We start from the raw sequence: 19858 nt of genomic DNA, 5'->3' as shown, positions 1-19858 counted from the left end.
AAACCCAACTCAGATAAATTTAGGTAAAAAAATGTATTGGTGCTTAGAAGTCAAGGAAAAGACTAAACAACCATGCAGCTGGGCCTCTAGAACTAGCAATATACATGCTGACTGGATCTTCTTTTATCCTTCCATTTCTGTCTCTCTTAGCACCTTGATTTTATTTTCTCTTTCCATAAACCAATTTTCTTCACAATATCCCCAGGCTGCTCAGGAGCTCCACCGGAACCACCAGGGGTTAAAAGCTCTTTTTTCCAGTTTTAGTTCAGAAAGTCCCTGGTAATAACCGATTGGCCCAGTACTGACCAGGTTTCTACCACTGGACCAGTCAGCTAAAGTCAGGGCATGGGGATGGGGAAGTCATGTAGACACTTGAGATCAAACGTGTGGGATGCGGAAAAGAGGAATACTGAGCAGAGAAAACATTAACTCCATTATGAGGAGGAATGAGTGTGGTTTAGGCAGGTAACACCTGGGATGATATTGGGCTGCACCCCACAGGCCCAGCTCCAAAGAGAAGAAAGAGCCTGGAAACAGTGACAGAGACATCAAGGGATTATTGGATAGGAGGTCTGAAGCAAAAGGTCCTGGAGTGACAACACACCAAGGGCGGCAGACAGAACATAGCAACAATCTTTGATAGTTGTGGGGAGAAGGAGGCTACCATTGACTGGGGCGGGGTGGGGGTTGACGTCAGGTGGGGCTCATCAGTTACCAGGGGCTAATTAACCCTATACTTAAGAGGATTGGATAGTCATGTGAGTGAAGCAGGGACTTGTGGTAGGGTCTGTGCAGAGAGCTTGAGTGTCCTGGCCATACAGATGAGAAATTGAGGATAAGTATGAGTAGTATAGATGGATTAGGAGATTATGGAGGGTTTAGAATTGATGCAGTGGCACGTCTGGAGGCCAAAGGAATTTTATGTTTATCTCTGGGTGATTTTTAAATGAAAATAGACAAACTGTTGTGTCCAGAAGCAGATTGAATGTAAATTGCATAGGTCAATAACTATTGGGGTTTCACTTAATTTGGAAAGAAGGAGTGAAATATCAAAGACGGCAACAAAACAAAACAGAACAAACAAACAGGATTTAAGGTCAGTGAGAGGAGGTTTCAAGGAGAGAAGCCAAGGATAGCCAAGAATCTTCAGCTTAGAAGGATGTAGGCACTTACAGAAACAGGGAGGATGAGAAGAGGAGTTAATATGGATAAATGTGATACGTTCTGTTTTAAACAAATCACATTTGAGATGTTAGTGGTATATCCCACAACTGAAACTGCTATCAAGAAATTGGAAATATATGCTGGTGTTTAGGGGAAGAGATTATCTGATTGTCTGCAGATAACTCATATCTGAAACTAGAAAAGAGGAAGGCCATAGTCTGCTGGGCTTTGGAGAGAACCCGCATTTAAGGTTGTGGGAGGAGAAAGAAGAGTCAGTAAAGTAGGCAGCTAGAAAAGGTTCAAGGAGGTAGGAGAACCAGGCAAGTATAGAGTCTAGTGAAGTCAAAGCAGAATTTAAAGAAGGAAGAGGTGATGGTGTGGAAAAGGGTGATGGAGGAAACGTGGAAAAGGCAATTGTATTTGGTGAGGTCTTGGAACCCTGGAGAATGGTGTTAAGTGCCAGCGGTTACAATTCATTCAAATTCATGCTGAGCCCTTAATTCCTGCTAGCATTATGCTAGGTGCTGGGGACAGGAAGAAGAGCACCTTCTGGACCCAAGAAGCTCACAGCGTGGCAGAGGAAGTGAGAAGTGAATCAATAATTAAGTTACAATGTTGAAAGTGCTCAAACAGAGGTGTGCTCAAGATACAATCGAAACCCTGCGGAGTGGGCGACCCCACGGGGCTGGATTGGGGAAGGGAGGGTAGGACGGTTTGCTGTCCAAGTTTGTGCTGGGTCTCCAGAGATTCCGCAGGGGCAATTCCAGCAGAACCAGTCCTCTGAGGCCGTGTACAGCTCTTGGGCGGCTATGGTGGGATGGAGCATGAGTGGACCCTGGCTCCTTGGGGGCGAAGGATGTTAGCAATATCTGGGTCCTACTTGAAAGATACGGGATGGAGTTTGCAGTCTGAAGGCGGGATGCAGGAAGGAGAGGCGAACAGCTTCTCTATATTCGCCCCACTTTCTCACACAGGGCAGAAGAGATAGCGGGAGTGGGGGTGGGGGAGACTTTTGGGAAGCTAGTCGACCAAAAACCTCAGTTCGCCGGGGTCCGGTAGCCTCATTACTCTTCCCCGGCCTCTGCACCCGGCCGGAACTCGTGTCATCAGGCCTGGATTCCCGCCGGCCTGGAAAAGCAGACGGCCCTACAGAGACGTGGAGAACTCGGTCAGGAAAAGCCGGGCTCGGGCGGAAGTCGCTCTGAGGCGTCGGCAGGGGCGGCCAGTGAACGCCAGCCGGGAGTTGGAGCGACCGGGGCTTGTGAGGGCCGCACGGCCCTAGCAGGTGAGGGGTGAGGGGGCTGTGGCACGGTCCCGATTGCTCCCTGACTAAACACCGGGGCTCTAGGGTTGGTTTTGCCACTTACTAGTTGTATGACCGGGAGTAATTTAATTTGCTTAGTAAGTGGAATAATAATAGTACCTTTCTCACGGTTGTTGTGAGGAGTTAACGAAAATACACCCAGGACAGTTTCTGGCACATAGTAAACTCCGGATGTACAATCTTCACTAATACTGCTCTCAGCTGCGTGGGTTACGTTGCTCTGAAAACTCACCAACTTCCGCCCGGGATCATCCAGTTAATGATTTTGACTTTGTGTTTATTGGTAAAAGTATGAAACAAAACACTTATAATTAAAGTTATATTATTAGAGAAGTGATAGCACTACTGAGGGGTTGGAAAATAGGGTGAATAATATTACTTATAATCCCATCATCCTACACATGACTTTAAGCCTTTTTCTTCTTTTTTACCCCCAAATCTTTTTGTGCGTACGTTTTTATAGTTGTAATGTTAGTGTATATGCATTTTGATTCCTCCTTATTTGCCACTCAGTAGTGTAGCCTAAGCATGGTGTTAACGAAAATCGTGTTTATGATTGTACAAATTCCATTTTATAGGCTTATTTATTTTCCAAATTCCTGCATATGTAGAGGTAAAATCATTTAAAGAAGTCAGTGAGGGAAATTTAGATATTACCTATGATTCCAGGACGTGAGATCAACTGTTGTTATTTTTTCTGGTTCCCTTCTATTTTTTAGTCCATGTGAAAACATATTGTTTGCACGGTTTTCATTTATTTTAGCAAACATTGTGTATCAGTTATGTTTAAGCCATAGTCCAGGATTAAAGTCAGGCTAGTTAGGTAGACAGAAAAAAAAGCAAGATTCTAATAGTTTGTAAGGGCTGTGAGATGTATGCATAGGTTCTCATAAGAATATGGAGGAAGAGCAGTGTCAGTGCCCTCCAATCAGAGGCCACCAGGAACATGCTTGTAGTTGAAGTTAGGCTTATTACTCTTGTAGTGAGAAAGAACACATGCCATGGGAAACCATGGGGCTTCTCAGTAAGAGGGTGTTAGAAGGGATTTATTGTTGGACTTAGGTTTGTGTTAGGTGATTTAGGGGAAAGTATTGAGGAGGTGGAGGCAATTCTATAATTAGGAGAGAATCTTATCTATCTAGAGTGAGGCTAATGCTATGACTGGTCAGTGTATGGCAGTCACTCATATTAGCCAGGATAGTAGAATGTTTGGTCACTTTTGTGGTTTTTTTTTTTTTTTTTGCGGTACGCGGGCCTCTCACTGTTGTGGCCTCTCCTGTTGCGGAGCACAGGCTCCGGACGCGCAGGCTCAGCGGCCATGGCTCACGGGCCCAGCCGCTCCGCGGCATGTGGGATCTTCCAGGACCGGGGCACGAACCCGTGTCCCCTGCATCGGCAGGCGGACTCTCAACCTCTGCGCCACCAGGGAAGCCTCACTTTTGTGGTTTTTGAGCAATGTGTTTTTGTGTGTGTGTTCAGACATTTTGTGTGTGTGTTCAGATTATAGTTAGTATAATTAATAGAGCTGAGGGTATTTATTGCCCATGGAAGTGAGGAGAAGTTAGGCCAGGGAGTTGGGCACATTTTGGAGGGCCTTGTGTACCATTTTAGGAGTTTGAATTTCTGGAGGGAATTGCTGAATAAGGGGAGTGCCATCATATTTAGAAAAATCCCCTTTGTTGCCAGGCAAAGGTTGGATTGGGAGAGAAGGAGGAGATCTGAGTTAGGACCTTACTAAATCCTAAAGAGTGTTCTCAGTGCCAACTTTAAAGGCAACACCTGGTGGCTCGTTAGAAATAAAGAATCTCAGGCCCCATCCTACACCTACTAAATCAGAATCTGCACTTTAACAAAATTCCCAGATGATTCATAGGCACTTTAACATTTGAGAAGCCCTTTGTTAGGGGAATTACAGTAGTTCTGGTAAGAAACAATAAAACCCTGAACCAAGACAGTGGTGGTAGTGGTGGAGAAATGTGGAGATATTATTTGTTCAACAAATATTAGAAGCCTCCTGCATGTCTGGCACCATCCTGGTTGCTGGAAGTACCACAATGAAGATAGTCTCTCCCCTCAAGACACTTCCAGTCTGGCAGGGGAGACTGACAAGGGAACTGTCAATAAACTGTAGCAGGGAAAGTGTAAGCCCAGGATGCAACACATCAAAAGGTCTTGGTGGAGTTGAGTAATTAACGGTTCTTGGAGGAGGTAATGGATGCCTAAGCTGAGTCCCAAAGGATAAATCAGCCAGCAGAAATCGGTAGAGGGCATTTTTGGCCTAGGAGCAGCAATCTGCCAAGGCGTGAAGCCCAGAAAGGGGGTACTAGGTGGCACTTGTTAGACCACAGGTGTTCTCTGTGGTTAGAGCAGAGTAGGATGTGATTAGAGGGGAGATTGGAGAAATGAGCAGAGGCCAGATCTGGAGGGGTCTTACAGACCCCATGGAGAAAGTCGAGTTTTATTCTGAAGATCATGAGAGCCTCTGAAGAGTTTTTTTATTTTTTTGCGGTACGCGGGCCTCTCACTGTTGTGGCCTCTCCCGTTGCAGGGCACAGGCTCCGGAAGCACAGGCTCAGCAGCCATGGCTCATGGGCCCAGCCACTCCGCGGCATGTGGGATCTTCCCAGACTGGGGCACGAACCCGTGTCCCCTGCATCGGCAGGCGGACTTCCAACCACTGTGCCACCAGGGAAACCCCCTCTGAAGAGTTTTAATCAGAGAAAACAATCAGTTTTGTGTATTAGGCCCTCTAGATGCTGAGTGGTGGGATAAGGTGGAGGTCTGGGTGCAAGCCTGGAGTGCAGTGATTTAGGAGAGAGAAGGTGGTGAGCCACCTGATGTGGGGAGTGAGGGAGGAGGGGCAGTCTGGAAAGATGACCAGTCCTGTGTTGTAGATAGAGTGGTCTGGGTGCCATTTTGATGTAGACTCTCAGGCGACTGAGCTGAATTGTTGAATTTGGGCATTTTTGAAGCTTTTTCTTTTTTTTTTTTTTTTTTAAGTTTTCAGCATTCCATCTAGTTTCTCACTCAGTACTGTGTTCTGACTAGTGGGTGATTTTTTGTTTTTCTCTCTCCTGGTCTCTGGTGAGAGAAAGACAAAGGAGAAAGATGATGAAGTCAGCATTCTGTATTTTATTTCATTTTCGGGGTAGCTGGAATAAGTAGGAGAGGGGACTCTTTAGCCTTCCTGGTTCTTGCAGCACTTCCTGCCAGCAGTCACTGAATGTTGCTGCAAGAGCAAAGTTGTTATTTCAGTAGAGCTATGGAAGTTATATTACTAATGGTTAACATAGGGAGAGGCAGCAGTAACTAATGGAAGGATTTAAGGCCAGGGTTCTAGTGCTAGCTTCCATACTGATTAGCATTGTAATCTTAGACAAGTTACTTCACCTGTTGGTGTCTAGTTCCTTGTGAAAGGAGATAACTACCTGACTTGTCTTACAGGAGGCTTATGTGGATTAAATGAGATATTTGTCAGGGTGACTTAAAAATACTAAGAATGGCATTTAAATGTAATGGTATTATTGCTACTATTGTTTAGGTTCTGTCTTTGAGGAGATCAGATAGTGGCTGATAGTCAGAGCCTTGTTACTCAAAGTGTGGGCCTTAGACTAGGAGCTTCTTAGACATGAAGAATCTTGGGGATCTTGTCAGACTTACTGGATCAGAGAAACCTTTTATAGCCATTATTCCATCTGATCTATAGAAGAATCCCTTAAGGTAGGTAGGGGAGGTGTTAGCACATCCATTCCCCCGAGGAAATGGCCTCAAAAGATCAACTGCTTTACCTGAGGGTAAACAGTTCTAGGTGTGAAGTCCAGGCCTCTGACTCCATATACAATGTGAACTGTAGTCTCTTCTTTTTATAGATGAAGTGCTAAAATGTTGGTTAGCCTAGATCCTGGAGTGAATTACTGACAGTTGAATATTTTATTTTAGGAACCAATTATTTCTTTAAAAATCCGGCATAAAAATTTGCTTTAAAATTGACAACCTTTTGAAGCACATACTTGAATTATTTGGGGGTTGATCATTAACTCCATGAAGGGGCCTGTGTTTCTATTCATCTTGGCATTTTTTCACAAGGCAGTGGGATGTATTATGTACAGTGTAAACATTCTTCTGCTCATAGTAGGCCCTGGGTAAGTGTTCATAGAATTAGAAAATAAGTTCATGAATTTCATAGTACATGATCCATGTTGAATTTGAAATTATGATGCATTCATTGGCTATACTGGTAACTCTTCACTGTCTCTTTTATTATAGGTGGAATTGGGCTATTTACTGAAGCTTCTTTCCCTGGTAGGCCAGGGAAAAATTTACATTTTGATTTTCTTTTAATCATGGCTTTAGTTCATAAATTGCTGAATGGCACTTATATTCTCAGAAAATGCCCGAAGCCAAGTGTTGCCTCTTGTCCATTTTTGAGTACTCGCTTTGCAGATTATTGTTCCAGCAGTCTTGAGAAACCAGTGGCTGCTCCTGGCAAAGCCTCTTCTCAGAGGAAGACTGAAGGGAATTTGGAAGGACATCACCAGAGAGAAGTTGATTTGGATATAACTTCTCCTGAGGACAAGCCTGAAGTTAGTTTTGATAAAGCAATTAAAGAAGAAATAAAGGACCATTTTAGGCGTTTGAAGGATGATATTGTGAATCATTGGATAGGGCCTGAAGGCCGCCCTCTGCATGAGGTCTTGATGGAACAAGCCAAGGTTGTCTGGCAGTTCCGCGGCAAAGAAGATTTGGATAAGTGGATAGTGACTTCTGATAAGACAATTGGTGGCAGAAGTGAAGTGTTCCTGAAAATGGGCAGGAGTAACCAAAGTGCACTGCTGTATGGAACTCTGAGCTCTGAGGCACCCCAGGACGGGGAGAGTGGCCGAAGTGGATACTGTGCAATGATATCCAAGATTCCAACGGTACGTGAGACCCAGGAGCTGCAGTTTTCTAGTGAACTGAGGTGAACTTCATTGTAGCATGAACTATTGCAGACAGTTTTTTTTTCTGTAAATGAAAACAGCTGGCATCTCATCTTGTGTATGGGGTTAAATAACTGCTGGGCACAAGTGTAAAGTTTCATAAGCACAAGGGGGAAGTGGTTCCTGAAGAGAGGTTACATGTTTCTGGCCATCACTTGGGGCCAGGGTGGGGCATGCTTATGTTTGAGGAGCCCTGAGAGGTTAGATATTTAAACGATGATCTGGGGAGATTTACATCTCCTCTAACATAGGCCGTAGACCCTCTAATGGCTGGGGGTTCCTTAGAGTGGAAGTAGGGTCAGCTGGGGTTTTCGTTTTTTTTTTAACATAAACTTTTAAATTTTAGAATATTTTTGGTATTACAGAAAAATTGCAAAGATGGTACTGAGAGTTCCTGTGTGTCCCTCACCCAGCTTCTCCAGTTGTTACCATCTTACATCACTTGGTAGATTTGCCACAACTGAGAAGCCAACATTGCTGCGTTACTGTTAACTAATTCCAGACTCTATTTGGATTTCACCAGTTTTTCCATAATATCTTTTATTCTGTTTCAGTATCCCAGCCAGGATACATTACATTACATCCAGTTGTCATGTCTCCTTAGTCTGTTACTTAGTCTTTCCTTATTTCTTAGTCTTTCCTTATTTTTCATGAGGATTTGAGAAATACTGGTCAGGTATTTTGCAGAATGATCCTCAATTTGGGATTTTCTGATTTTTTTTCCTCCTGGTTAGACTTGGGTTTTCTGGGTTTTTAGGAAGAACAGCACAGAGTTGAAGTACCCTTCTCATCGTATTAGGGTACATGCTAGTAGCATGACTTATCACTGATGCGTTAACCTTGATCACCTGTTCAAGGTATATTTGCCAGATTACTCCATTGTTAAGTTACTTTTTTTTTTTTCCCTCCATATTCTGTTGTTTGGAAACAAGTCACTAAGTGTACCCTGCATTCAAGGCATGGGGTAGGGTGTGGGATTAAGTTCTAGCTCCTGGAAGGGGTAGTATTTACATAAATTATTTGGGATTTTTCAGAGAGGAAGATTTGTTTCTTCTCCCACATTTATTTATTTATTCAGTCATTTAGTATGGACTCACACTTTGGGTTATAATCCAATACTATGTTATTTATTTTGTTGCTCAGATTGTTCCAGCTTTGGCTACTGGGAGCTCTTTCAGGTTGGCCGTGTCCCTTTGACATGCCCCCATCCTTTTGTGTTTTTGAGCACTTTTTGGCACTACGAGGTGCTGTAAGCTCATCTTGTATTTCCTCTGTTCCAACCCTAGAATTAACCATTTCTCAAAGGAGCCCTGGTTCTTTTTTTTTTGGAAGATGGAGTTGGAAACCAAGATCTGGATGCTGAGTATGCTTGTTGCTTCTGGATTGACACTATTTCTAGGACCTCTCAGTGGACACAGTTAGGAAATATATGTATGCATACCAACTCATGGAAACACACATCTGTAACTATTTCTATATCTATATTAAGCTAAGTATGAGTTCATACTGATGTTTTGACTCTAATCTGGTACCACATGATTTATTCTAGCTTCCTCCCTCTTGTTTATTGATAACTTCTGTAACGGTGTGAAGCCTGTCTCCCACCACTTACTATACATTTATTAATTCGACCCAAGAGTACATGTAAAGCAGTTTCAGGGCTTCCCTCGTGGCACAGCGGTTAAGAATCTGCCTGCCAATGCAGGGGACACGGGTTCGAGCCCTGGTTCGGGAAGATGCCACATGCCACAGAGCAACTAAGCCTGTGTGCCACAACTACTGAGCCTGCGCTCTAGAGCCCGTGAGCCACAACTACTGAGCCTGTGTGCCGCAACTACTGAAGCCTGCACGCCTAGAGCCTGTGCTCTGCAACAGGAGAAGCCACTGCAGTGAGAAGCCCGTGCACCGCAACGAAGAGTAGCCCCCGCTCGGCGCAACTAGAGAAAGCCTGCACACAGCGGCGAAGACCCAACGCAGCCGGAAATTAAATAAATAAATAAAGCAGTTTCAGAATTTCTAACCCATAACCCTGTGAGAAACAACTTTACCAACTACAGTACAATGTTTATGTATAGTTTCTTTTGTCTTTAGCCTTTTGGCTTCCAGTCAGAACACCATTTTCCAAGGCTACTTAGGTCAGCTCCTTTGTCTTGCCACCAGCCTGTTGCTTTTTGCAATGCTGATCAGGTGTTTCAGGGCTGCTCTGGACAGGTTCCCGTGCCCGGCTGTGGCCACAGCCCATGGGTGTTTGCTTGGCTGTGGTGTCCTTTTTTTTTTTTTAATATTTACTTATTCATTCATGCATGCATGCATGCATGCTGTGCCAGGTCTTAGTTGCAGCAAGCGGGATCTTTGCTGCGGCATGTGGGATCTTTAGTTGCAGTATGAGAACTCTTAGTTGCTGCATGCAGGATCTAGTTCCCTGACCAGGGATCGAACCTGGGCCCCCTGCACTGGGATTGTGGAGTCTTAGCCACTGGACCACCAGGGAAGTCCCTTGGTTATGGTGTTTTAAGGAGAAAGGCAAATGATAGGAATAGTATTAGGCTCCCTCTCTCCAGATAATGATGAAAAAGAAAGGTTCATGTTCTTTCAGAGGTAATAAACTATGTGTACAAGATTTTGTTTTTCAGGCCCTGAAATTCCACAGAATGGATTTGGTCAGCCCACAGTAGAAAATAATTCTATGATGTACTGTGGAATAATGAAAGTAGTCAATAACATTTATTAAGTTACCCTGCCAGTCCTTGTGCTAATTACTTTATATACATTATCCCTTTTATTCCCCACATCAATCTTGTAAGGTATAACCATCCCAGTTTTACAGCTGAGGAAACAGGCTTGGGGAGATTTAGTAGCTTGTCTAAAATTACATGACTAGTAAGTAATAGTTGGTATCTGAGCACTGTTATTCTTGAAATCCGATTAGCTCTGAGATTGCTGTAAACAAACACCTTTGGAAATTAACACTATGTTCTACTTTCAGAGACAATTTAGGTAGTTGTTAAGAACATAGATTTTGGAGTTAAATAGCACTGGACCTACCACTTACTGGTTGAGTGCTCAGTTTCTTCATCTATAAAATGGAGTACAATGATAGTACCTATCTCAGGGCTGTTGTGAGGATTAAATTATGCATGCAGAGTGATTAATGTATATTTTCTATGGATGGTAGGTGTTGTCAAAAAAATACCAGTTTTAAAACTTGAGGTCTTTCATAGTTTTCTGATTTATGGGAGGGCAGTTGTCATAAAATGGCCCAGTCAGAAGCCATTGCTTCCTAGGCCCTGGGAAAGAAAGTACATACAGTAATTCATTTCCGTTCAGTGACACAAGTGAGTGTCTACCCCATGTAAACACTGTCCTGGGCCAATCAGGTCTTGAACATTACCTTAGAAACATTTAACTAGGTCAGTATTTTGTACTAAAATAAGAATCACCAGATTTATCTGCCTCCTTACCGCGGTAGGAAGCAGAAAAAAGCAGAAAAATGGCTTGTTGATCCTTTTGATGCTGTAAAAGGTGGTGACTCACATTTTGCTAATAGTGGAAAATGAGGTGAAATTAACTTTCCTTTCTATACCTTAGGGCCCTTTTGAGAGGAAGAGGTTTTATGATTGGTCCCAGTTCAACACTCTGTATCTTCGTGTCCGTGGGGATGGTCGACCTTGGATGGTGAATATCAGGGAGGACACGGATATAATCCAGAGGAAGGATCAGATGTACAGTTACTTCATGTTCACCCGTGGGGGGCCCTACTGGCAGGAAGTCAAGGTAACAGCGTAAGTCTTTACTGTATATGAAAATGAGGTTTTATGAGATCATGGTTACGTTGTAGTTTTTTTTTTTCTTATTAATTCCTCTTGGACAGTGTGGGAAAGGAAAGAAGGAAGAGGACCTAAGGGCAAGATTTATATGATTGACTTTTTCTTTTTTTATTTTTTGGCTGCGTTGGGTCTTCGTTACTGAGCATGGGCTTTCTCTAGTTGTGGTGAGCAGGGGCTACTCTTTGTTGCCGTGCGCAGGCTTCTCACTGCAGTGCCTTCTCTTGTTGCGGACCATGGGCTCTAGGTGCGCAGGCTTCAGTAGTTGCAGCACGTGGGCTCAATAGTTGCCGCACGCGGGCCCTAGAGCACAGGCTCAGTAGTTGTGGTGTGTGGGCTTAGTTGCTCTGTGGCATGTGGAATCTTCCCAGACCAGGGATCAAACCTGTGTCCCCTGCATTGGCAGGCGGATTCTTAACCACTATGCCACCAGGGAAGTCCGACTTTTTCTTTTATTAATATAAATGTTAGCTTACTGACCAGTAAATATTTTTGATAAGGATGTGGACCCATGCTGAGTCATGGGTCCATCTCTGCCCTGTGCACAATTATCAGTACTATAGGTATTTCTTAAGTTCTGGCCATATCATCTCTTCCAGGCAACTGTACTAAGCTAGTGTCCCTAGCTGAGCAGAAAGGCTCCCTTAAGAGGAATAAATACTTCATACTTTACAGTTATCAACATTTTTGGTTTTGTTTATTTCTTGGTAATATAAGGCAATCTTATCTTGTAGGGAGAAAAAACTTTTAGAAGGTAAAAAATGTTAATCAGGAGGAAAATAGTGGAAATTTAGGGAGTGAGGGCAAAATCAGGTGCCCATTCTTTTCTTCTGCCTTCTGAAGGTTTTTAATCCATAAATTCAAAAGAAAGTCCCCATTTTGCTCATACTTAAACCTAAGGGTTCATCCTGGATCCCTTTCTCCCCCACACCGCATCTAGTCTTTTAACAAATTTGCTCACCTATCCTTCCAGAATACACCTAGAATCTGACCATTTCTAGCCATCTCTTCCAATCTCACCCTAGTCCAGGCCTTTGGACTACTACAAGAGCTTCTTTATTGATATCCTTCTTTGTCTTCTTGCCTCCTAAAGTCCACTCTGCACACAGCAGCCAGAGTGATCTTTCTAAAGCATAGTTCAGATTACATCACTCACATGCTTAAAACCCTCCAGTGGTCTCCCCTTATTAGAATACAGTCCAAACTCTTTAACATGGCCTACGGGGCCTACAGTAGCAGACCCCTGTCTTCATCTTCAGTCTGTCCTCCCCCCTCCCTCCTCCATACTGGCCCCTTTTGTGTGTGTCAAACCCAACAAACTACTTCTGTCTCAGAGCCTTTGTATTTCATGCTGTATCTGTGGGCGTGCTCTTCTCCCACGTCTTCACCTGCTTCTTCTTTCCTATTATTTACCTCTCAGCTCCAAAGCCACCTCTGAGAGGCCTTTCCTGATCCTTCTAGCTAGAGTTGCACCTTCTCACCCAATAACAACATCCTGTTTAATTTTTTCATAGAATTTATCACTAAGTAAAATTATCTTTTTCATTCACTTGTCTATTTCATTCATTCAATTATCTTTTTCATTCACTTGTCTATTTGTTTATTGTCACTCTCTACCAGGCTCCTCTGGAACATAAATTCTGTAAGTTCTGAGAGCAGGGACTTTGTCTGTATCCTTCATAGCTGTTTCCCCTGCACCTAGAACAGTGCAATGCCTAGCATATAATAGATACATATTTATACACTAATACAGATGTATAACCAAAAAATTATTATGTATGTAACGCTTGTATATAAATAATACTTATAACAAATTACTAAACAAAACAATATCTCATTATAGAAAATTTAGAAAATGCAGAAAAGGAAAAAAATCTTGTACCACTACCCAGAGGTAAAATACTATTTTTATTTTAGTATGCACCTTCAGACTTTTCTATTTACACTTTTTTTTACAAGAATTGTATTGTGCCAGTGCTATTTTATAACATACATTGTTCACTGAACTGAATTTTATATACAACTTTCTGTTGAAATATATTTCTACATCATTTTTGATATCTGCATATTATGTAAATAGACACAATTTACTTAATCCATCCTCTATTGTTGTACATTTAGATTGTTTTCAGAGTTTTTCACTCTTATACCAAACTCTGAGGTAAATATTTTCTTAGATGTATTTCTGGAAGTAAAATTCCTAGAATAAATGATATGTACATTTTTAAGGCCTTTGATGCACATTGCCAAATTATTTGCCAGTATAATCATTGACAATTACTTATTACTTTCTTTCCTGAAAATACATGTAGTTCTAATCTTTGGCTGGAAATGATAGTTGTTTGCAACATCTTTCCTTAAATTATTATTATTACTTTAAAATTTTATTTTTGGCTCTGTTGGGTCTTAGTTGCTGCACGCAGGCTTTCTTTAGTTGCAGCGAGAGGGGGCTACTCTTTGTTGAGGTGCATGGGCTTCTCATTGCGGTAGCTTCTCTTGTTGTGGAGCGTGGGCTCTAGGCACGTGGGCTTCAGTAGTTGTGGCATGCGGGCTCAGTAGTTGTGGCTTGTGGGCTCTAGCGTGCTGGCTCAGTAGTTATGGCACACAGGCTTGGCTGCTCCATGGCATGTGGGATCTTCCCGGACCAAGGATTGAACCTGCGTCCCCTGCATTGGCAGGCGGATTCATAACCACTGCACCACCAGGGAAGTCCCTCTTTAAATTATTAAAGGAAGTGTTGGGGAAGAGATTTTTATTTTTATCTTTTTAATAAATTTATTTATTTATGGCTGTGTTGGGTCTTCATTGCTGCACGTGGGCTTTCTCTAGTTGCAGCACACGGGGGCTACTCTTCATTGCAGTTCACGGGCTTCTCATTGCAGTGGCTTCTTTTGTTGCAGAGCACAGGCTCTAGGCACACAGGCCTCAGTAGTTGTGGCTCGCGGGCTCTAGAGCGCAGGCTCAGCAGTTGTGGCGCACGGGCTTAGTTGCTAGGTACCATGTGGGATCTTCCTGGACCAGGGCTCGAACCCATGTCCCCTGCATTGGTAGGCAGATTCTTAACCACTGTGCCACCAGGGAAGTCCCAGGGAAGAGATTTTTAAAAATTAAATGTTATTCATTGCTGTCCATGTCTTCATGAATAATTCTCCTTTAGTAAATAGAAGTGAGATGCTCAAATATTTACTATGCTTAGAGAAAGAAAACAGAGGAAAATGATGGAAAAATTATGCATGCTAGTTTTCTGTCATCTGTAGAGAGAAAACAACTGTTGATCCTTTTCTTTTTATGCAAGCTGTACAATTTAATGCTTCTTCTTAGCTTCATTTTTTTTTCCAGGCTAAAAAATTCCCTTGATGTGGACAGTGGCCTTAGCAAATTACATGACAAAAAGACAAAAGGCCAGTGGGGTGGGTGGCTCATGCTCCTTGAATGGTGAGCAGGTAGTATTGATTCTGTTTCCAAAATATATTTTGAATAATGAGGTAGATGAAGTGCCCAACCAGGATGCAAAAATGAGGAACTGACTGGAGGCTGGGGGTGCAGGGTCCCTTTCAGGTTTATGTAACAGAAATGAAGGGAGCCCGTGAACTGAGGATGTTGACTGCACTTGGATTTGCTGTGTGAGGAACATGATCTTGTGCAGTGGTGCTTTATTAAATGAGCTTTGAATTGAGTTTGCTTTTATGTCAGCAAGTGTTTTTGGTGATAATCTGAACAGTACATTTTATTTTTTTAACTCATTTTTATTTTTTGGCTCAAAAATCAAAATAATATAAAAAGATGTACAAAAACGTCTCACTCCCACTCAGTTCTCTCTCCACCCTTTTTGCCCTCACCCTCTATAGGTAACCACATTTATTAGTTTCTTCCATAGATTTAGTTTTTTTAAGCAAATATAAGCAAGTATATATACACATACACTTATTTTCTCCCTTTTTTTACTCAAAAAATATAGCATACTTTATGTGTCTTCTGTGCCAGTTTATATTTTTAAAATTTAGATCCTGGAGAGCTTCCATATCACTACATGGAATTATTTTTCATTCTTTGTTATTTTGTTTGGTATTTTCTGTTATATGGATATCTCAGCTGATTGAACTAGTCCTTATTGATAGATACTTGGGTTGTTCCCAGTTGCTATAGTAAATTTTTTATTAGTTTTTTTTTAGGCATTTAAAAAATTTGTTTCTAGGGGAAATTCACTGGTGGTGCAGTAGTTAGGACTTGGGGCTTTCACTGCCAGCGCCCAGGTTCAGTCCCTGGTCAGGGAACTAACATCCTGCAAGCCACACAGTGTGGCCAAGAAAAAAGTTGTATTTAATAACATAAATGATATTTATACTATAGATTTTGTTTATCTCTTACTTTTTTACTACTAATACATTGTGGAGGTCTTCCCACAGCATCATGTATAGATCTACTTCATTTTTTAAAATAGCTGCATAGTATTCAGTTGTATGGTTGCACTATAATTTATTGAACTATTCCCCTATTTTACCTTTTTTTTAAATTAGAAAAAGCTGTATCTTTATGTGTTTGTCAGAGTTTATCTGTAATATAAATTCCTAAAAGTGAAACTGTCAGATCAAGTTACGGCATTTCAAATTTTGCTAGATATTGCTGTGTTAGTTTCCTATTGTTACATAAAAAATTACCACAAACTTTGCACAGTTCTGTAAGTCATGGTTTGGGACACCCTGTGGCCAGGTTCAATGCTCAGGGCTCTCTAAGGCTGAAATCAAGGTGTCATCTGGGCTGTACTTCTTTTCAGAGGCTCTGTGGAAGAATCCACTGCCAAGCTCACTCTGGTTATTGGCCAGATTTAGTTCCTGTGATTGTAATGATGTCTTGGTTTCTTTACTGGTTGTCAGCTGGGAGTCACTCTCAGCTCCTAGAAGCTGTCCACATTCCTTACCATTTAGCTCCCTCCATCTTCAAAGCCAGCAGTGGAGAATCCCCTTGACCTTCCCCTTTGAATCCCTCTCATTCTTCTGACCTCTTTTACCAGGCACTTTTATGGGCTCAAGTGATTAAGTCAGACCTATAGAGGATAATCTTCCCTATATTAAGGTCAACTGATTTGGGACCAGACTTCGGGAGAGTCCCTTCACAGCAGCACTGAGATTTGTGTTTGAATCCCTGGAAGAAGGTGATTTCCACTAGGTGGAACTCTTGGGGGTCATCTCAGAATCCTGCCTACCACAGTTGCTAGCTGCTGCTCTCTAAAAGAGTTGGACTAATTTGCACTCCTACCAGCAGTATACAGATGTGCCTATTTCTCCCATCCCCATTTTTCTACTGGGTTGTTTAATCTTTTTCTTAGTTATTTGTAAAAGTTTTGTGTTTAGGATACTAGTTTTTGCCATCAGAAAGTTATAATTGTTCTCTGTCATTTTTTCCTTTGGGACTCCTGGCTTAGAAAGGTTTTCACCTGTTTTCTTCTAGTACTTAGGTTATTTCATTAAAAAAAATTTTTTTTTCTGTGATCCAAATGACTAGCCACTTGTTATAACTTCACATATTAGATAATTTTAAAATTCAATTTAAACCGTTATTATTTTATCATTGCAGTTCTAAACAGATGCCTCCGTTGCTTGCATGTCAGATCTGAAGTCAATGGTTTCTTCTTTCAGATTCCTTTCTCCAAATTTTTCTTCTCTAATCGAGGAAGAATCCGGGATGCCCAGTACCAGCTTCTGCTTGACAAGGTAACATTTTCCTGTATTTTCACTCAGAACTATATTATCTTTAGTGAAACAGAACTCCTGTGAGGATGAGTTCAGTCCATTTTTGAAGGCTGGCAAATGAAAGATGAAAATTCCTATTTAAGTATACTCCTATTATACCTAGACAGATGCTGACTCAGAGCTATCCTGTGAGCCTAACCCCCATCCTGGAGGAATTTCAGTATGGTCCTCCTTTCAGCGTGCCTGCATTTTATTTTAGCTTTAAAATAAGAGTATTAGAGTTCAGGAGAGCTTCAAGGAACCTCCATTAGACATCCACGTTGTACTTACTAGTCTTAACTGGCACTACTTTAAAGAGAGAAGTAGAATGTGGAAAGAAAAGCAGTCCTGTACTTCCTCTAATTGGCTATGGCACATGAGAACTATCGTATACTTGCTAAGGGCTGATAGTACGGAATTTTAAAACTCCAGGAACAACATCAGCATACGAGATTTTGATCAATTTCTCTATTTTAAATTTAGATCTCTTCTATCGGATTCACCCTGGCTGATAAAGTGGATGGTCCATTCTTCCTAGAAATAGATTTTATTGGAGTATTTACTGATCCAGCCCACACAGAAGAATTTGCCTATGAAAATTCTCCAGAGCTTAATCCAAGACTTTTTAAATAGAGATCATGTAGTATTTCTGTGTTACTAAACTAAGGGTAGTAGAATCCACAATGACAAAAATAAAGTACTTCTTTAATGGCATCCAAACAATGGCGGGTATGTATTCCCTAAAACATAGCTAAATGCTGCTGCTAAGAGGGACCAGGATCTGAGCTGTACCTTAACTTAAAGAATCAAGTACTGATGCAGAGGTACTATGTAAATAACTGTTTTTGGTTAGAATGATTCCTATTAGCAACAGTTCCTATATAAGTAGGTGGTTTCCAAAGCAGGGAGTCTCTGTGGTGACTGTTTATGGCCCTCTACCATTCTATTCCTTATAGGTTTCTTCTGTTTTCTAATCTATCAGGATAGGAGACTGTTGAAGAATATTAAGGTGCTGTAGTAGTCACTGTTTTAGTCTGCCCAAGCTGCTATAACAAATGACTATAGACTAGGTGGCTTAAACAAAACACATATGTATTTCTTACAGTTCTGGAGGCTGGGAAGTCCAGGATACCTGGTGTCTGGTGAGTGCTTCTTGGCTTGTAGACAGCTGCCTTCTTACTGTATCCTCACATGGAGAGAACAAGTTCTAGTCTCTTTCTCTTCATATAAATAGCACTAACCCCATCATGAGGGTGCCACCTGCCTGACCTAATTACCTCCCAAAGGCCTCCAAGTATACCTCAAAGTACCAAGTCACATTTGGAATTAGGATTTCAGTATATGAATTGGGCAGGGGGCGGGGGCAGGGAACGGACACAAGCATGCAGTCCATAACACCTGCATAGCTGGTTCTCCAAAGATGCATGATCCTTACCAGTTCTTACTTTATAGACTAATGTCCCCAAGGCTTCCCCAGTCGTTTTTACTATTAGAGATTGCATATACCAAAAATAAGACCCTGATTAACACAGTTTAAACTGATCAATTCTTGTCATCTTAGAGGAAGAAGTAGGAAACTATATGATATAGCCAGAGTACCCAACGAGAGCCAAGTTTAAAATAAGAGAATACACAAAGGCTGATAGCTTTCCCATCCATCTTGGCCTAAATACCTATTTTGTATGTTTTCATGTAATTATCTGTTTTTCAGCTTTATTGAGGTATAATTTACATAACATAAAGTTCATCTGTTTTAAGTATACAATTCAATGATTTTTTAGTTTATTTACAGAATTGTGCAGTCTTTTTTTTTTTTTTTGGCCGTGTCGCATGGCTTGCTGGTTCTTAGTTCCCCGACCGGGGATTGAACCCAGGACCACGGCAGTGAAAGCGCCAAATGTTAACCACTGGACTGCCAGGGAATGCCCAGAATTCTGCAGTCTGTCTTTACATGAACTAATTGTAGGAAATTTCCATCAGCCTAGAAAGAAACCTCAGTGCCTCTTTGCAGTTACTCTTCATTCCCACTCTCAGCCCCACAATTACTAATCTACTTTTGCTATAGGTTTATCTTCTCTGGATATTTCATATAAATAGAATCATATATGATCTTCTGTGTCTTGCTTTTCACTTAGCATAATGTTTTTGAGGTTCATCCATGGTGTAGCGTGTTTATCAGTATTTCATTTTTTTAGTGCACATTTTTTAAATCCATCCATTGATGGGACAGCTGGATTTTTCTCCACTTTTTGGCTACTGTGAATAATACTGCTGTAAATATTTGCAGACACAAGTTTTGGTGTGGACATATGTTTTCATTTCTTAGGAGAATTGCTGGGTCATATGGTGGATGTACATTTAAATTTTTTAAAGAAACTACCAAACTGTTTTCCAAAGTGGTTATATCGTTTCACCTTCCCAGTAGCAGTGTATTTGACACAGATTTCCTGATTGATCTGATCTCTGCCTCTTGATAGCAAAATCTGAGTTTATTAAGCACCCAGGAGTATGCCATGTTCTGTGGGCCCATATACGTATAACAATAAGTATAACTGAATCTGACAGGTGCTGTGAAAATACAAAAGGACATAGTCATTTCTTCTAGGAGTGGGGAGTGGACGGTCAAGAAAGGATACACAAAGAGTACAAGTCAACTCTTGTTAGTCTTGGCTGGTCAACTAAATTTTAGAAACCAATTATATTTACAAAGAATGAATCTACCCCCATGAGAAAAAATTTTATTTATGAAAATTTTAAGCAGTACAAAACTCGGAAACTCCATTCGGGTGCAACAGACATGAATATGATACTAAGCAACTCTAGTCTTTTCCATAAATT

The 19858-nt window shown here is 41.5% G+C and overlaps 1 protein-coding gene across 3 annotated transcripts; it reads left to right on the top strand.

Annotated features, from left to right (window-relative positions):
- The first annotated feature begins 2369 nt into the window (after positions 1-2369).
- Positions 2370-17921, top strand: NDUFAF1 (NADH:ubiquinone oxidoreductase complex assembly factor 1). 3 transcript variants are annotated; one of them, XM_082843215.1, is made up of 5 exons: positions 2370-2449; positions 6755-7407; positions 11056-11241; positions 16928-17002; positions 17504-17921. In XM_082843215.1, the coding sequence occupies exons 2-5, from the start codon at positions 6832-6834 to the stop codon at positions 17651-17653; spliced, it is 987 nt and encodes a 328-aa protein (XP_082699341.1). In that variant the 5' UTR covers positions 2370-2449; positions 6755-6831; the 3' UTR covers positions 17654-17921. The 3 variants fall into 3 exon arrangements, with proteins under 3 accessions (XP_082699341.1, XP_082699342.1, XP_082699343.1); XM_082843216.1 differs by having other exon boundaries at positions 11056-11249; positions 17504-17658; XM_082843217.1 differs by lacking the exon at positions 11056-11241.
- Positions 17922-19858: the final 1937 nt, after the last annotated feature.

The sequence above is a fragment of the Leucopleurus acutus genome, assembly GCF_964270905.1.
Source record: "Leucopleurus acutus genome assembly, chromosome: 1".
Lineage (NCBI taxonomy): Eukaryota > Metazoa > Chordata > Mammalia > Artiodactyla > Delphinidae > Leucopleurus > Leucopleurus acutus.
The sequence above is the reverse complement of the archived record's forward strand: the minus strand, read 5'-3'. Positions and strand labels throughout refer to the sequence as shown.

Excerpts from the sequence above, each read along its gene's own strand:
- NDUFAF1 (XM_082843215.1), top strand. The coding sequence starts at position 6,832 with ATGGCTTTAGTTCATAAATTGCTGAATGGCACTTATATTCTCAGAAAA. Across the intron at positions 7,408-11,055 it reads TGATATCCAAGATTCCAACG|GGCCCTTTTGAGAGGAAGAG; the intron begins GTACGTGAGACC and ends TCTATACCTTAG. Across the intron at positions 17,003-17,503 it reads ACCAGCTTCTGCTTGACAAG|ATCTCTTCTATCGGATTCAC; the intron begins GTAACATTTTCC and ends TTTTAAATTTAG.